Source organism: Drosophila biarmipes, chromosome 3L (genome assembly GCF_025231255.1).
Source record: "Drosophila biarmipes strain raj3 chromosome 3L, RU_DBia_V1.1, whole genome shotgun sequence".
NCBI classification, from domain to species: domain Eukaryota; kingdom Metazoa; phylum Arthropoda; class Insecta; order Diptera; family Drosophilidae; genus Drosophila; species Drosophila biarmipes.
Genome location: NC_066613.1, coordinates 27,814,389 through 27,833,344, shown reverse-complemented (window position 1 = coordinate 27,833,344; position 18,956 = coordinate 27,814,389). Strand labels below are relative to the sequence as shown.

The window sequence follows — 18,956 nt, the reverse complement described above, 5'->3', positions numbered from 1 at the left end:
TTTTGGACGCCATAGGATTTCCGGAAAAATCGAACATGAAAATGGGTTAAATTTTTGACCCCCGTTAAAAAGATAAATTTTAATGTAGAATTTTAGACAATTCCTCCACAAATTCATAAAGGTATCCCACGTCTAAATCGGGAGCCTACAACTCAAGTTATGGAATCTAGAAGTGTAGTTTTGGGTTCCCAATTTGGAAGCCATAGGAATTACTTAAAAATCGAACATGAAAATGGGTTAAATTTTTGACCCTCGTTAAAAAGATAAATTTTAATGTAGAATTTTAGACAATTCCTCCACAAATTAATAAAGGTATCTCACGTCTAAATCGGGATGTTAGTTAATAATTTGGTATCACTGTGTGATGTTTCGACACTTTAAATTGATAGCTACAATATTTACAAATTTATAATATCTACAATGTAAATTCTTTTCAATTTTTCTCAGTGTTGTACAAATGTGATTTATTTCTTGGTTCTTTTTTGTTTCTAAGTTGTTTTCCAACCGAAAACTTACCGAACCCACCGCCGCCCACTTGTGCCAACACACCTGAAGAGTTATGCGGACACGCCCATTCTAAGCGCCCACTTCCGTCGGCTGTCGCTGTCACGCCCCCTCCTTCCCTTCGCCCTCTTGTCACTGCATTGTGCAACACTCTTTCGCCTCTCTCTGCGATTCTCAGCTGGGTTACTTTAGGTCATTGCAGCTGGCGTTACGCTTCTAATGTTCGCTTGAAGGACGTCGACGTCGATGTCGACTGCGAGAGTTATGTGCCCCGATGTTTTGCTTTTGTTGTAGTTGTCATTCTATGGCCAGACTGAAAAAAATCCAAGCGACCTCTAAGCGGTCGTCAACATTTTGTTTACTTCAACGCAAAGTCGTTTCGCTACATGGGAAAATGCAAACAAAACTGAAAAAAAATTCAGAATACTTAAATATAATGCGTTCTATTCGATAAACAACTATGAGAGGAATGCTAGAGAGAAAAGCTTACAGGGGTTAGATGAAAGAGTATGATAAAAGATTGCATATACTTGGCATCGACTTTTCTGTGGAGCTTCTTTAAAGCGGCTTAGAAAAATAGAAGAACACAAGGGGCTTGGGGTCATTCTTATATTCAACACTCGTTTCACTGTATATTAAGAGATTTACGATACCTATTTTGTTTCACTAAAACTCAAAGCATTTCTTTCTTTAATATTGTAAATTGAACACAACAGTTTGACTTCTCGAACCCGAACCCTTCCCAACTACATTTTTTTGGTGTTTGTTTAGAAACCTTGGCTATTTCTGCGAAGACCATTCAAATAAAATAATTATTCTTCATCTCTTTCATTGCATAGCCACTCATTCATCGCCCAATTTCAGGTTTCTGTGCAATTTGCCAATTTCAATTCGTTTCATTTCGAGTGGTTGATCTTAATCTGCGAAGAGCAAAACTTTCACCCAATGAAAAGTTGACGGTGAACAAATTTCCCTTTAATTTTGTATTATTTCGTTGGTTTGTTTTCGGTTTTGTGTTGGGTATTTCGGTTTCTTTTGCCATGAATTACGTTTAATTTGAAATGATTTTTGTTGCTGTTGCTGTCGCTGTTGCCGCTGTCGACTTGTCAACTGCATGCAACATTTAACCGAAAAGCAGCGAGAAGCAACCGAAAAAAGAGATCAAAAAGTGGATCGTTAGGCCGTCTTTGGGTGGGCGGGAAAAGGGGGAGGGAAAGTGGGTGGAGGTAAACGCCACCCGCCGTCGTATTTGTTGCTCAGTCAGCATCCAAAAGCTTTCACAGTGCAAAACAAATCCACTTGCGTTCCACAGTGGTGGGGGTGAAAATGCTTTTACATTTTTCTCACACTCACGAGCAAGAAAATAGGTTCGCAATGCCTTATAGATATAATAAGGCTAGTTAAAAATTATAAAAGTAATTAAAGCAGTTTTTATTTGATAATATATCTCTTGAAATTAGTTTTTATTGTACAGTACACTATCTTTTAAATCATAAATATCAAATATGTATATACATTTTTGGGTTGCATATATCGTACCACCACTGTGCGTGCTCAGCGAGTTGCGGGTTGCGAGTTGCCTGCTTTTACCTCATTTTTTGTGCCGCTCTAGCTGGTCCCGATATTGCTAGGAAAAACTCTCAAAAACCATGCTGCCGTAGATCCGCGCAATTTAAATTTAAATTGCAATGGAAATTTCTCTGATACTCGTACTGCCGTTGCTGTCTGTTTGGTAAAGCCGCCAAGCAGCAAACAATAAAGCAACGAAAAACAAAAGAGCACTTTAAAGGCCATTTTTTGTGTTATTGTATCTTCAGTAATTGAATCTTGTTTGTGGGCTGCATGGCTGAGGCTCAGCAATAATGGCACCTTCTGAAAGAAACCCGATTACCACACGGGGAAATATTTATTGGTTCGTTACGTTAATAGATAGTAAGGTGAAAAGCTTTAACAAGAGGGTATTCAGGTAATACGATGAGTATTAATGCCCTTTTAATAGTGAAAAATTCAACTTACTTTAATACTTATTTATTCCCAACTGCCTCTCATTTCTCGCTGTGCACAGAGAGAAATAGCGCTATCGCTTGGAAAAAAGAGGGAGCGATCGTTGGGGGCGTTGTTGTTGCTGGGCGCTGGTTTTATTGGCGTCATTGTAATCGACTGCGCTGCCTCAGTCGACGTCTTGAATGCAATCAAGTGTGCAATGCAATTACACAAATGAAAACAACAACAACGGGCCAGAGCAACAACACAGCCAGCAGTAAAAAACAATTAAAGCAACAACAAGTGTTGTTCATACTTGGGAAACCCTTAAAAATCGGACTGTCCCTATATCTAAGCAAGTATGTTCAAGGATTTGTGCAAAATAAATCAGTCTATTTTTGATTTTATAAATTGTATGATACTTACGCAACTATTAAAGAGGTCAACAACTACTGGGAATTTGTTTGTTGCTTTGTTTACGACCTAATGGTTAATAGCTGACTTTAAAAAACGGTTTGTGTAAAGATGGAGTTACCATATATCACATTGCTATAGGGTATTTCAAGCTTCGGTATCTGAAAAACAACCACTTCTTTATCGCCATTGTTTCTGCTCTTTGCCTTTTTGTTGCCAAGCTGCAAAGGCTCACAAATCAAAATGAGTCGAAATGATGGGAGCGGGGGACTTACAAAAGTGGCAACTTTTATTTTGCGCTGCCAACTCTAAACAAGAAGTGCACTCAAGCGTTGTTGTTGCTGCTGTTGCTGCTGGTGCATTTGATTTATTGCATTTTCCATTTGGCTAAGCGTGGAAAATGTGAAAATACGAACTTCCGATTGCCATTTGGAAAATATGTAAATTGCTCTTCTTGGCAACATGTTGCATGCCACGGCAGTTGTTGCTTGGTCGTCGCTCCAGTCATCATTACCCGTCGATGCCATCGATTCCATCGATGCCATGTTGTGCTGGAACTAGCGATTCATTTTGGATCGGCCGGGAACCCGTCCAACTTGGTGGCTACTCACTTGGAGATAACACATCGATTAAGTGGGAGAACCTGAAAACACGGGGCTGATTAAAATGGACAGGGGCTTAGCAAACGAGTCGATTGCAGATTAGCAGACGTTCTGTCGGTATTCAATTTCTACATTGATTGGGGATCTTGTGGCACCTTATGGAGAGCGCGACCCACAAAGTAGTTGGTAACTAAGCCCCGTTATTGAGGTACTGCCTCTTCGAATGGTTCTTCTTTGTTGTTCAACGATTTCTTGTTTATTCATTTTTACACATCTTCTTTTTCTCGTTATTGTGAAAGTGTCCGGGTTATTCGTGGGATTTTTTGTCCGCTTCGTTTTTTAGAAAGGCGACAGTTTATATTCGTGCCCCGCTTCTTTGTGCAGCAGCAACATGTCTCTGCAATTTGTTGCACGAGTGCCATTTTTGGCATTATCTCAATTTCAAAAGATCGTCGCTGCTTGCTTCCCTCACCCCGTCACTCCTCATTCTAGATAACTTGTCTTCTGATTGTCGCTGAGAACATCACAGTGGTTTACAGATACCAGGGGAGCCGAGTATGGGTTGGGTATGCAAACGTGAGCATGTTTGGCATCGGGTGTTAAATATGCAACACAGGCCATGAGAAATGCAACGCCAGCAGCCAGAGCAAAGTCGGAGAGGTGAGCAGAAAAAGCAGAAGCAGCAAAGCATTGAGAGAAGCAAAGCAGCAGTAGAAATACCCAAGAAAAACACAACAGCATTGCAAACGCAGTCATAGAGTTATCAGAGAGCGTCAGAAATATCTTCGTAGAACTACAAACAGCACAAACGGAAAAGGCACAACAGCCGCATCAAGAGCTGCAGCAACATATGAGAAAATCTCCATCCTCAGTACCTCTGGAAAACATGGCCACAAATCCTGCAGCATCATCGGTAACAGAATGAGAAGGAAAAGCGACAGCACCGGCAGCAACATCGGCAGTGCCTGTGGAAAACCCCGCAGCAACATCGGCTGCAGCAGCAACATCCAGAGTAATGACTGCCAGAAGAAACGGCAGCAGAAGAGTCAAGAAAGCTTCTGGTAATTGCCCTGTCTTCCACGTCTCCTTCTTTCTTCTTGGATTTCATCGCCGACTTTCTCCGTGCTCTGGCACGTTCTACCTGCTCCCATTTCGAGCTGATTGCAGGGGGCAGCAAGGGGTTAAGAAGGGGCAAGAAGGGGGCGGAGAGGTCGCCGGCAACATTGTTGGCAGAGCAATTGTCGCTGCTGCTGCTTTTCTGCTGCCTTTGGAACTTGTTTTTGTTCGTGTCTGTAGGTCCATGTTTTGTAGGTGCCACCTTTGTTGCGTTGTTGCTGGCTTCGTCAGGTGCGTTGACAAGTGGAAATGCTTGCCCGTGCATTGCTCTCATTGCAGCGACAAGTATTTATACTACCCTCCACCCCGAAACCCCACCCGTTTCCAGCCCCTCACCGTCAAGCTGTTCGTACACCGAAACCGAAAATATGGTATTACAGCATGGTAAAAGCCTTTCGGCTTACCATATATCATTTGGTGATTGTATTTTAGCAAACCCAGAATATGATTATTTAAAGAACGTGGACTGGCCCCTCTGTACCTTGTGCTTCGTACCACGAGTACTTTTCCAGTGATGTCGCTTCAATTTGTTTCAGTGTAAGCTCCTCCCGGGTCTTGTCCTCGTTTTTCTTGCCCGTGCCACCGCTTTTCCCCCGCTCCTTGTTTATTGTTTGCGTCGATTAATCAGCGCATTTAATATGCGGCAAACGCACTGCAGCCTCGGCAATATCAGCAACAACAGTGCTGAGGAGCTGTGTCTACAGACCCCGAGCACGGAGCTACATATAAGCCAAAGCCGTAGCCAAAGCCGGAGTTCAGACAAGTTGGGTCCAAGCCAACTAACCTGTTGCTTTCACAGCGTTTTCTCCCTCGCACCTCCGCGGGGTTTTCTTCATTTTTTAGCCCGTTTGCCTTCCCTCTTTTTCATTTAGCGCCTTTCCGCTTCCGTTTTGTAAATAATTTATTTCGAATTTCTCGCTGGTATGTAATTATGCTCGCTTTTCGCTTTGTTTAACTTCCGCTGCAAGGTTTTTGGCTGCATTTTCACAAAAGCACAAAACCGAAGTGGTGAATTTGCATTTTCGTTTTGAAGTCGTAAAAGGGGCTGGAAACCAACGAGGCATACAAATGAAATGCTCGAAAAGCTAAGAAGTTCTCAAAACTTTCCCCACATTAATACAATAGATTGGTAATTATTTATTTTATTGTAGAACAGGCGCCTTATGTCACCAGCAAAAGCGTATTCGAATATTTAGCAATTACAGCACGTGGGTTCTGCGGATTAGCTGGTAGTTGTTGACTAGCCTTTGCTGTAGTTGCGCAATATGATTACTGCAATTACGGCTGAAATGTGTAAAATAAACCCTTTGTGTTGCCAGGCCGAGCAATACGAGCCCAACCCTATTCCACTTCCCATTGAGTCGCTGAGTCCGCGGGCACTTATCTCTTATTTCTCCTGGAAAACCGCAGCGAACTTCTTGTTCGATCGACCATTACCCGATAACACAGAACTCCAGCGATATCAGTATCGGACACCCCGGGGTTAATATACCAAGTTTCATGGAATTGAAAACTGAAATGAGGGCTTACACGCTTAATGGGGGAACTTTTAAGTTGGTCCCTAGAGATGCTTGACAGTTCAAAAGTCACTTTCATATGGAAACTATTGCACAAGCCCCATTTCTTGCTTTAACAAATTATAACGATTGAAAGTTTAAGTTAACCTTATTAACCCTATAATGCTTAGTTGAGAGTTTTTCGCTTATGTTTTCAGATGGTTTGGAAAGTCTTTCAATCAAACCTTTGGGTCTGTAGAAACCATTGTTTGAGCACTTTGAATACCCATTTGATTCAACCATATCAGCAGCCCAAAGAGCCAACTTTTTTGTTTGAACTAGGCTGGCAACGCGAATAGAATTCGATTTTGGACCTGATCGGTTACATGGGCAAACGCCCCGCAAATCACTCGATGCGACGCCCCTTTTGGGTTCGTGCACCCTCCCCACCTGCGCCACCACCCCATTTACAGTTGGCTGCATCTTTTATGCAACAGACACAGAAATTGCAAAAACGCAGGGATCGGGGAAACTGAAACGCAAATACGAATAGAAACCGCAGGCAGCGCAGATTCGTTTTGTTTGCTAAAACTGCGTCACGTTGCAACTTTGCCTCCGATGTGGCTGCATCTCCTCCGTCTCCGCATCTCTGGGGTTCAGCTACTGCTGCTGAGATTTGCGTAAACAAAATCGGTTTTATTATATTTTTTCTGCCTTTTTGTGGCGCTGCAACTGCAACGTTGTGCAACCCGAGGGACAAATATGTCAAAGCACTGCTAAACTTTTGCGCTGGATGTGCACTGACAAAATGAATATGTTGGAGGCGGTAAAAGTTGTACGAGAAGAAGTGTTTACACGCTAAGTCTTTACCTAAACTCACTTTGCCAGGTGCTAATTCAAATTGTAATCATCATCAGGACATTATTTTTAGGGCTCGATAAAATCAAGAGAATTTCTCCGAGTGTTTTCACATAACTTGTTGCTGGTGGCAGGACGATGATGCAGCTATTCCTGTTGCCACGTGAGCGTTGTGCAAGAAGTCCTTGCCAGGAGCAGACTTCCGCAGCAGTGGTGGGGGCAATCGAATTTGTGGGCTGCGAAGGCTTGGAAACTGGGCAACCTTCGATTTGACCTTCGCTGCCTCCGCCGCCGACTTTTCGCCTTCGCGGCGACCTCCATTGGCTGCCTGCCTTTCCATTTCAATTTCATTTTTTAGCTCGGAGTTGAACTTTTTTCTCTTTGCTCCATTTTGCATAATTTATTGCATTTAGTTTTCATTTCATTTACTACTGGCCGTCGCCCCAACTTGGTGCCATAAATTTTTCCACCGCACGTCTCCGTTTTCATCGCGTGTGTCCTTAATTTTAGCTTTGATTGCCTTTCACTCCGTCTCCAGCTCCAGGATGACCACGCCCACGTGACCCTTCTCGAAGAAAACCCAGGAAACCGCTCGTCCCCTAGCACATATATAATTGACCGAGGGTGCGTGGGTTCGGTGGGCTCCTCGTTGCCTTTCGCTATTTTTATGCCCTTTGCTCCCATTCATATCAAATGTCCTTTGACGTAAATTAATTAAGTTATGTGAATACGTGAAGAAGTAGCAACCGAGGTAGGGAGGTTGCCATGGAGCCGGGCTACTTAACTGCTTCTATTTTTAGTTGCCTAACTACGGGAAGTCAGCCGGAGTGGATGGATGGGTCTCCAGATGTTGGTTGGCTGATTGGGGGAGGGATCTCGACATGTGCTTGCCCTAATGACGTTAGGGCACCGCTTGGCCTTTTAAGGAAAAGGTATAATAAGCGTAATGGTGGTCTTCAATTGATAAAATATAATAAAAAGAAATATAAAAATATCTCTAGTAAAATCATGTAAATGCCATTACAGAGACTTCCAGCCTGTGGAGGACACCTCTTAGGCACACAACTTCCTCATTGTCTGGGCGATCCACCCCCTGTCCACCCATTCACTTAGTCACATTTATTATTGTTGGCCAATTTTCATAATGTTTTCCTTTTTTCGGCGCTTTCTTCGCCGCTTTGTTGGGGGCGTTGACAAGTCGCAAATGCTGATGAGTGCACAGGCACAGATTCTATATGCTACTCATGCCTTATATGAGTGGGCCTGGGGCGGAATGGAAAGGTGGAACTGCGTTCAGTTGCATTTCAACGACAAGATTGCGAGGTAGCGAAATTGCCTGAAACCGAGAAAGGTGGCAACAGGAAATTTTTGCTCGACAAAGAAGCGGAAGAATATTGAAAATAGAGAACAATGATCTCCTTGGTCATAAGAAGATTACTAAGGAGAGGAAGTAAATGGGCTTACCTTTGCATTGCCATCTTCATAGAAAGATCAATAACTAATCAGTGTTTTTTTCACCTCTTTTAGATTGTGATTGCGGCTGCGTGGACTCATACAATTCCAGCCACGGCCCGCCAGTGCAGCAACACTCGTCATCAGCAGCGGGGGGAGCAGGAGGATCTGGAGGATCGGGAGCGGAAGCAGCAGCAGGATCAGACGGAACCGGGCCCATCAGCAGCCTCAAAACGGCGCACACAAAGGTCGCAACCTCGGGGGGTCATGCCAACACGCAGCCCCCCAGCAAGAGGTCAAGCAGTGGAGCGGATGGGGACTACCAGCTGGTGCAGCACGAGGTGCTCTACTCCCTATCAGCGGAGTATGAGGTGGGTTCTGGTTCCCTTACCCTACATCATCAGATCCTAACCCCTTTCCCTTTTTAGGTCCTGGAGTTCTTGGGCCGCGGCACCTTTGGCCAGGTGGTCAAGTGTTGGAAGCGCGGCACCTCCGAGATCGTGGCCATCAAGATCCTGAAGAACCATCCCTCGTACGCGCGACAGGGCCAGATCGAGGTATCGATCCTTTCGCGCTTGAGCCAGGAGAATGCCGACGAGTTTAACTTTGTGCGGGCCTTTGAGTGCTTCCAGCACAAGAACCACACCTGCCTGGTGTTTGAGATGCTGGAGCAGAACCTGTACGATTTCCTCAAGCAGAACAAGTTCTCGCCGCTGCCCCTCAAGTACATAAGGCCCATTCTGGAGCAGGTGAGCTCAACATTATATACAACCCATTATAACTCAGACTTATCCCATGTCCTGCTCGCCAGGTATTGACTGCCCTGTTGAAGCTGAAGCAACTGGGTCTGATCCATGCCGACTTGAAGCCCGAGAACATCATGCTGGTGGACCCAGTGCGTCAGCCCTACCGCGTCAAGGTGATCGACTTTGGCAGCGCCTCCCACGTGAGCAAAACGGTGTGCAACACGTACCTGCAGTCGCGGTACTATCGAGCCCCCGAGATCATCCTGGGCCTGCCCTTCTGCGAGGCGATCGACATGTGGTCGCTGGGCTGCGTGGTGGCGGAGCTCTTCCTCGGCTGGCCGCTCTACCCAGGCAGCTCGGAGTTCGACCAGATCCGCTACATCTCGCAGACGCAGGGACTGCCCACAGAGCACATGCTGAACAGCGCCTCGAAGACCTCCAAGTTTTTCTACCGCGACGTGGATTCTACGTATCCCTTCTGGCGGTTGAAGACCACCGAGGAGCACGAGGCGGAGACGAACACCAAGAGCAAGGAGGCGCGCAAGTACATTTTCAACTGCCTGGACGACATTGGGCAGGTGAATGTACCCACCGATCTGGAGGGAGGTCAGTTGCTGGCCGAGAAGACGGACAGGCGGGAGTTCATCGATCTGCTGAAGCGCATGCTGACCATCGATCAGGAGCGACGACTCACGCCCGCCGAGGCGTTGAGCCACTCGTTCACTCGGCTGACCCATCTGGTGGACTATGTCTACTGCAACAATGTCAAGGCCTCTGTGCAGATGATGGAGGTGTGCCGCCGAGGCGATTTCCACACGTAAGTAGACCGGATTAGCCGAAAGTATTTTGCCCTATATTGACTGTGTTCCCCGATCCTCCACAGAGTGCAGCCCGCGTCGACGCTGGTGACCAACTTCGTGCCCTCGAGCACGGAGAACATGACGTTCACGATCAACAACCAGTTAACCAGCCAGGTGCAGCGTCTGGTGCGTGATGGCCGCCCTCTGGCTTACGAGGGACTCTATCAGATCTACAATGGACGCAGCGTAGCCCGGCAGTATCCACCGGCGCGGCCGGATAGCTTCCAGCACCAGCTGGTCTCGAATATCCTGTGCCCGCCCTCGTACCAGACCATGCCCAGTCCCACCAAGCATGTGGTAGTGGGCAGTGCCGCCATGCAGCCGCCGTTGCAGGTGCCGCCGCAGCAGTACGTAAATGTGCCCGTTCCGGTGTCCATGGTGGAGCCAACCTCTGGCCAAAGAATGCTCCTCACGAATCGGGTGCAGGCCAGCGGAGTTGCCTGGCCGCAGACTGGTCGACAGATGGCGCTGGTGCCATCGTGGCCCCAGCAGGCTCCCGCCCACTCGCTCATCGTCGACTCGACGCCTCTTTTCAATGTGGAGGAGATCTATCCCAAGCACCACCTCAACTTGCCACGCAACGATCTCAAGAAGGAGTCGCCGGCTCATCATATAGCGTGAGTATTTAAAGGACACCCACTGGAGAGGTCCGCCCTAATGACTGTTTTTTTTTTTATTCTTCAGCAAGGGCAACTCTTACCGCGTGCCGCGCCACGAGAAGAAGGAGCACCAGCAGCTGTCGCCGGTCAAAAAGAGGGTGAAGGAGAGCTCGCCGCCCCACCAGCAGCGGTACCAGCGCACCGCCCACGTTTCGCCGCAGTACCACACACACCACAACTGCAACTACGGGAATGGCAGTGGCTACAGCGCCAGTGCGGGATCGGTGGTGGCCTCCTCGGCTGCCTCCGCTAGCAGTGAGTGCAGATGGAATATCAGATTGTGCCAGGCCATACATATTTCGATTTGAAACAAAACGAATTCGAAATCGAAATATCTATGGGATCTAAGCAGGATGTCCACTAATGCGCTATATTCCCTCTCCCCAGACATTGTGAACGGCAGCTCGTCGAGCTCGCACCACCATCATGTACCCGTCGCCCATGCCCAGCCCTACAGCACATCCTCGGGTCACCACATCGTAAGCAATTGCAACGCCAATGGAGGTGCCGGAGGAGCAGTGGTGTACCAACAGCCACCGGCGCATGCCCACCAGCAGCATCCACATGGCCAGCAGGCGCATCCGCAAAATCCGCAGCACTCGCAGCATGTGAAACAGCCGACGATCACTATCCACGACACGCCCTCGCCTACGGCTGTGATCACGATCTCCGACAGCGAGGACGAGGGCGGTGAGGGTGGCGGATCCCAGGTGCCGGTAGTGAAGCAGCGGGCCCACGCCCAATCGCAGACGAGCAGCAGCCTGCTGCAGCACGCGCCCAGCTCCTCCTGTAGCCGGAGCAGTGCCCACCAGCAACCGCACTCACATCCCCAGCAGCAACAGCAGCAGATCAATTATGGTAATGCCCAGAATCAGAATACGAATCCGAATCCGAATCCGAATCAGAACCAGAACCAACTGGGAGGCAACTGCGGCAAGGGTAGCCAGCATAGCAGTAGCCATAGCAGTAACAGTAGCCACAGTAGCAGTAGTCACCACCACCACCCTCATCATCTGAATCCGTCTCATCATCTGAATCCGCCTCATCAGCCAGCAAGTGGAAGTGGAATAGGAACGGGAACGGGATCGGCAGCGGGATCGCAGCTTCAGCATCAGCTTCAGCTTCAGTCGCAGCCTCCGACTCATTCTCAGCCGGCGACGCATCCTCATTACCAAGCCACGTCCACGTCCTCCTCCACGTCTGCTTCCACTTCCAGTCACCATCAGCATCACCCCCATCATCCATCCCAAGCCCCAGCCCCTGCCACCGCCTCCTCCACCTCAGCCATGTCCTCCTCCTCCGCTCAGTTTGGTGCCCATGTCCTCTGCCCCAGCTCCTCCCAATCTCAGCCGCATCTCAGTCGCCATAAGCCATCGCACGTCCAGCTAGTAATTCCATGCGTAACCGTAGGTGACCACGATCCGGAGGATGCTCGCCGTCGTCATCATGCCGCCGCCGCGGCCGCCGTGGGAAGTCCCAAACACCACCACCAGCATCAGCAGCAATCTGCTCCGCCGCCGCAACAGCAGCAACAGCAGCAGTACCAGCCGCAACCACAACCGCAGCAGGTATTGCCCCAACAGCCGCAGCCCAGCATCAAGTACGAGCCCGGGCAGTCCCAGAAGAAGCGCATACTGGCCATGGCCCAGAGCGAGTGTGGCTACCAGCCGCAGGTTCCCAGCCAGCCGTCGTCCTCCGCCAGCTTGCCACACATTCCCACCAAGCAAGAGCCGGCCGAGTTCTACCCGGAGTACTCAGGTAATTAGCTAGCATCGACAGGATTTAAAATGGATTTAAATTAACGAGACTTCTTCATTAGGTGCTCCGCCCCAGCAGTTGGACACGAAACGCTCATCCTGGGCACCCACATCTTCGGGAGGAGGAGTGGCCGCTCTGCCGCTGGCCCATCCAAAGCGGGAGGCCCCCTCGGTGGCGCCAATCAGCTATGTGGCCCCATCGGTGGCTCCACCTCTGGCCCACTCTAAGAGCAGTTCCACCTCCTCATCCTCGTCGATCAGCGCGGCGGCTGCAGCAGCGGCTGCTGCAGCTGCAGCTGCGGCGGCCAGCGTGGGTCCTCCATCGTGGGGTCCTCCCCAGGTCTATCGCCAGCCATCGCAGCCGCCTCCGGGCAGCGTGGGACTACCAGGATCGACGCAGCCGCCGCCATCATCGGTGGCTCCGCATCCACACCACCACAGTCATGGTCATCATCATCACCAGGCTGGGACACCGCTGGGCGGATCGCCATCCTCGACGGCGGCGGCTGCTTTGCTGCAGCCGGATATTTATGCGCAGGGCGACATTTACCGCAGGCCCACGGTGTTTGTGTCGCAGGCGGCCCCCAGTTACGCCTACGCCAATCGGGCAGTGGTAGCACCGCCTCCGGCCCACAACAGCTCCAGTCGTCAGGTATGTTCATCTCAGCATTGCCACCGAAATGTCACGTTAATGTGAATTGTTTTTTCACCAGGTTATACCATCACACCCGCTGCCGGCCCACATCCAGATACCCACCCAGTACAGCCAGTTTGGACCGCTCAGTCCTGCCCAGGTAGCCGCCAGCAAACACGCGGCGCACTTCGCGCCCACCAACATATGGTATGGGGCTGAGTAGGCCGACGAAGGGAGTTGACGGGGAAAGGGGCAATGAGGAGAGACGCGGGACGAGGATGTGCATCCACCCAGAACCAACAACCAACAACCAAGAACCACCCAACCACACACCGCACACCATCACCAACCACCACTGTTGTTATGATCTTGAGCTAGAGCCCGATCGAATGATTCAACGCTCGAGTGAGTCGAAAATGCCGGGATGCCGAGCCGAATTCAGACTTCTCTGTCCAGTCGAAAACGTGAAGCTAATGACCGTGCATCCTTGTTCTATTCCCAGATCTTTTGTGGCCTCGGGCGAGGCAGTTGACCATCCGGAGCAGAGCCAAGAGTTGCAGCAACAGCAACAGCAATTGCAGCTGACCCAATGCTGGTGGTTCATGCTGCTCATGCAGCAGACCATCATTCACAACAACTCCATGCTGCAGGCGGGCAGCGACGACACCGCAGCAGCAGCAGCAGAAGCAGCAACATCATCAGACACAGGAGCAATACGTAAAGCACGCCGGCAGCGCTAGGCCACATCCAAATCCAAGTCCAGTCCCTACCCTCGTCGCCAGTTCTCAGTTAGTTATTTTCGAGATCCCGCAGGATTTCACTTCTGCTACTATTAATTTTTATTATTTTTTTTAAATAATATTAAATATAAATGTAAAGCACTCCTACACGCAGCTGGGTGTACAGTGCTCAGGCTAACTTTTTGTGGTACTTAGTTGTGGTACTTAGCACAACGCCACACCCACACCACACACACAGCACAGCTATAGCTTCTATATCCTCGAAATATGCAAACTAGAGGCATATCGGGAGATGTTCTTCTTCGAAACGAGAGCGTTTTATTAATGTGTGTTGTGTGTTTTATTGATAACTTCCACATAATATTCTCTATATCCACTTATATATTATATACATGCATATGTAACACTATTATTATGAATACTATATATCAACCAGAACATGCAACATTAGGCCAGCGAGCCAGTAAGAGAAAGCTTCGAAATTCCCTAGCAAGTACCTCAGAAAATCGAAAACGAAAACTTAACAGCAGCAGCCGCAACAACAGCAACCATAAAAACAAATAAACAACATTGTTATGCAATTTGCCTTTTACACAAACAAGCAACAAAACAAATTGATGTGACGATGAACGATGTAGATTATGATTATGATTACGGTTATGATTATGATGCCGGACTAGAGTTAGACGAGGTTAGTAGAGAACCACAACAAATTGAATACCGCAAAAACCTTACTAGCAAACAAAAAGCAAATAAACTAGATAACCCTAGGAGATATCATTAAAGAGAACCTAACAATTACATAGCTCATAGATATAGTGGATAGATCGGGAGAATTAGGATCAAAGGCGAACGTTTTTTACACACTCGTAACTCACTCATAGGAATAGCCGCGAAAGAATTACAAATACGATTAACAATTAACAGATAACAGATACCAATTCTAAATTATGTTTAACGAGCAACAACAAATAAATATAGGAACAAGTGTACATAATACGCATATATATGTATGTATCGATACTGCAGTAGCCGGAGCCCAACTGAAAGCCGATTTTAAACTGAATACCGATCAGCGCAAGTTATTATAAAATAACATTTTAGACTTCCCCATTTCGTTTTTAACCCGATCTGCGCATTAGTTATTCTTTCGACTAGGGTAGCGCAGGAGAAAGTTTACTAAAGTACAAAACCAAAAAAAGAGAAAGCAATCTAGCAGTTTAGGCTTTTAGAGTTTGCCCCCACTACAAGAACCCCTCGTTTATGCTTTTCCCCAGAGAAAACTGTAATATATAGAACGCAATTTTGATATGTACAAACCTGGCTTACTTTAACACGCCCACTATAAATCCTATCTATAAAGTATAAACTAAATCTTGTTAAATAGGTTTCCTAAAGTATTTCGTAGTTAGACTTAAACTTAACTTGTCGCGTATAAATAACCGAGCAGCAACTAATTTTTCGTTCCCCTTGGGCCGATTTCCCAGTGGTCTCAGCTGGGACAATGGGGAATTGGCCCTTGGAGGATGGCACTTCTATATAGACGTGGAGCAGGGAACATATGGCAGACCATAATCTCTGTCTTAGCCAAAAAGGCTGAGCAAGTGGTGTCTCCATAGGGATTCTTGCACCATGATAAAGAAAAACATACTGATACAGAGCAGAAATTAATTATACCATCCTCGGCCCCTTCCTAGTTCAGCTGTGTACAGTAGGCGATTTCGGGATCGGGATGAATTAACTCCGAAGGAAAGGATATATATCTAGCATATAATTATTGTGATGTAGTTTTTAACAAGCGAGAAGGAGAATGTTCTTTGTCAGTCGTCGTCGTCGGCGTCGGCAAATAGAAATTACCTAAAATTATAATTAACCTTTTGCGATACGGATACGGAATATGCATCTATATGTTAACTAATTAGTGTGCAGGATTCAATAGCGTTAGCACGACAACAAATCGTTTTTTTAACCGAGTAAATAACTTTTTAACAACCGAGAAATAACCTTTTTTGTAGTAGGGAAGGATGAGCAAGTAGCATGCATAGGCGTATTTAAGAAACGTTAGTGTTGTGAATATATACGAGTAAATACAAACAGAACATATAGAGAACTAGATCTAGACGTGGTTCGAGTACATTTATATTATGGATATATTTTGTGTATAAACAATAACGGCAACCAGCAGCTAACAATTGTAATTGTAATAAACAATAAACGACAAAAAGAAAAAAAGAGAAAGCAACAGCTCGGCAGATTTAAGATACTTGTTTAAAGTCGAGAGAAACTTATCTAGATAATAGACATAGATGTATTCAACAAGTTCTTTTTTATAGAAATTTTATGGACCATTCAACTAAAGTATATAGTCAAATAAGCATGGATATTGAATAAAAAACAGCTGTGTGACCGTTTAGCATGTCAGCGGAAGTTGCGATCTGTGTTTCCGATTTGTGTTTCTTGTCCTGCACCCACTCAGTGTGCAAACTTATATTATAAACGTATATGCTAACATCTGCGAGGGCAGACGAACTTTTCTTCACTTTCTACTCAATGTTTAGGAGCATCAAAAAGAAAGCAAACGGGAAAACCAAGAAAACAAATCAAGAACGCTTTAAATGTAACAAAAACGAAACGTTAATAGACTTATGAAAACAACAAACAAACAAATTAAATTTATATTAAACGACAAATTAAATTTATATTAACAAACAACAAATTACATTTATATTTAAAGAGAAAACAAACAAACAACTTAAACTTATATTAAACAAACTCACACTCAATACGCAGCCAGCTGGGCCTCGGTCGATCGCAGACTTTTGTGGCCCACTGTTGGAAAATTTGTAATTAAGAGGGATTCTGAGGTGGTGAAAACGGAGAGATCCACACAAACACTCTAATATACGTATATATTTAAATGAGAAATGTTTTAACTGTGTAGCCTTAATATTTGTACTCGTCGTCCTCTCGATTTCCGACAAAAATATTATGATATACGATACTATAAAGCGTTAATTGCTAATCGGTGTTTACTACAATATTTCATATGTACTTGTTTAATCAAATTGAGGATGAGTTGCCTTTACTTTACTATTTTAACCATTTACATTTACTTTTAATTTACTTTGTTTCTTTGCTTGACTTTGTTTAATAATGGAACATAGCCACAACATATACCATATATATTGCTTACTATTACCAGAATTATATATGCTTATATTTACTTATGTCCTACAAAATACAGAAATCGTAAATATACACACACTGACATAGTAAACTTCGTTTTTCTTCAGTTCTTCGGTTCGTTATTTTATTTCTTAGTGCTTTTAAGACAAATTAATCAAAAACAAAAGGAGATTATGACGATGAAGAACAACAAATACAACATATATCCCACCAAATTACAAAGGAGTAAATAATTTTTAAGTTTAAACGATTAGTGAATGAACTTAATAATAATCGTAGTTATTGTGCAATAATATCGACGAAGATTAGCCAGTCAAAGTAATTGTGCAAACAATTTAAGTTTAGGGCTGGGGGAGCGCCAAGTAGTTCCCCGAAAGAGGCTAGCTTCAGCTGATTTAGATTTAGTTAAAGACCAACCAGGTTTCTGCAGATTATAGATTGATTTCGCACGCCCCGCCCCGCCACGCCCCTCGAACCTTGAACTTTGAGCATTGAACCACCCCCACGAAGTTGTTTGATTGACCAACAATTGATGAGCTTTTACCGGAAAGTTAAGATATTTTTGTTTGCATTTACCAAAGCAGAGCAAGCGAAACCGCAGCCGAACCGGAACCGGATCCAGAAATTTCAAACCAATCTGCATTGATCAGATGGGGCTAGAGGGAGAATAGCGAAGTTGACAAACAAGATTGATAAGAACCCGTCCATAACTAGATTTCTTTCGTTTGAGCTGGACCTGAACAACTGAAACACGCACTTCGGACAGCTGGAGCGAGATCCAAACAATTAGCAGGGGCCCTCTCCAATTAATTATAGCATAATGATACGGATGCGGATAATACCGACTTAGTAGGCTACCAGTAACTTAATTATATGACGATTATATACTCTTCGTGTTTCCTTCACTTGAAGAACTTTCTAAAACTCTCTTAAAGAAATTGTGGTTCGGATCGACACTAGATGTTTTTAATACACACAAGATTACCACAGATTAATCTATGAATATATATGCGGATATATTTTATAAACTAAGAAATTATTTCCTACGCAAGAGGAGAGATCTTAACGATAACCGAAATGTTGATGTACGAAATTTATAAGACTAGCATATTTCCTACCTAAAGAAAACCAAACAACAGACAACAATATACGTTATATATATACACGAAATATGATAAATAGCAGCTAGAGCTGGGATCATACTCATAGACATTATACACGCTAAGACATATACGAGTACAGCTACGGTAAAGATATTGAATTTAAAATGATCGTACCTTTTTGCTGATTTCCACGCAAGCGAGAAATTGTAAACGCCAGAGCGAAACGGAGTCATTGGGTGATGAAAACGAAATCGAAACAATATATGTTTTAATAGATCAGAGGGCACTTTTATGGGATTTGCTTTTTATATATGACATATACGAAACATAGATGTACTTGTGACGGAGGCAGTCCGTACTCTGGGCGATTGCGCGTTTCAGATTAAAGAATTTAAATATTTTTATATACGAACTCGAGTAGAGATTACGATATCCATATACAGATATAGATATGTTTAGCGAAAGGGGCGAGTAGAGGCCAGGCTTTGCATTCAATTACGAAGTGACGGAAAGTAAACCAAAGACGGATAATCAAAGTGCGCGCACACCCCTCTCATCAACACACTGAATCACTCAACACACCATTAGGATATAGATGTAGGGTTTGTTTTGCGTGGGCACCAAGTCATATTCATATGTACGACATTGACTCCCCTAGTACCTAGTAGCACGATTACGAATCCCGACCTCAGATTTGACTAAGGGATCCCTGGGTTAGACAACAACGAATTGCCGGGTGATGTGGAACCAGAAGCTCCTGTCCCAAGAACGCAACCCGCAACATATTAATGTTTTCGATCGCCAACGAAGAGATTCGACCTTGACCAGTCCTGTCGTCAAAGTCAA

At 45.6% G+C, this 18,956-nt stretch overlaps 1 protein-coding gene across 2 annotated transcripts in view; it reads left to right on the top strand.

The window, feature by feature from the left end:
- Window positions 1-17,098, top strand: part of LOC108028802 (homeodomain-interacting protein kinase 2) — a 36,070-nt gene extending 18,972 nt beyond the window's left edge. The window contains exons 1-11 of one of the 2 annotated variants that reach the window (XM_050886520.1): window positions 8,369-8,423; window positions 8,501-8,796; window positions 8,854-9,174; window positions 9,237-9,988; window positions 10,055-10,648; window positions 10,716-10,945; window positions 11,078-11,548; window positions 12,101-12,448; window positions 12,510-13,099; window positions 13,161-13,486; window positions 13,584-17,098. In XM_050886520.1, the coding sequence (XP_050742477.1) occupies window positions 8,384-8,423; window positions 8,501-8,796; window positions 8,854-9,174; window positions 9,237-9,988; window positions 10,055-10,648; window positions 10,716-10,945; window positions 11,078-11,548; window positions 12,101-12,448; window positions 12,510-13,099; window positions 13,161-13,304 (3,786 nt within the window). In that variant the 5' untranslated portion in view covers window positions 8,369-8,383 and the 3' untranslated portion in view covers window positions 13,305-13,486; window positions 13,584-17,098. Of the gene's footprint in view, window positions 1-8,368; window positions 8,424-8,500; window positions 8,797-8,853; window positions 9,175-9,236; window positions 9,989-10,054; window positions 10,649-10,715; window positions 10,946-11,077; window positions 11,549-12,100; window positions 12,449-12,509; window positions 13,100-13,160; window positions 13,487-13,583 lie in introns of those variants that run through there. The other variant, XM_017100789.3, reaches the window with a different exon arrangement.
- Window positions 17,099-18,956: the final 1,858 nt, after the last annotated feature.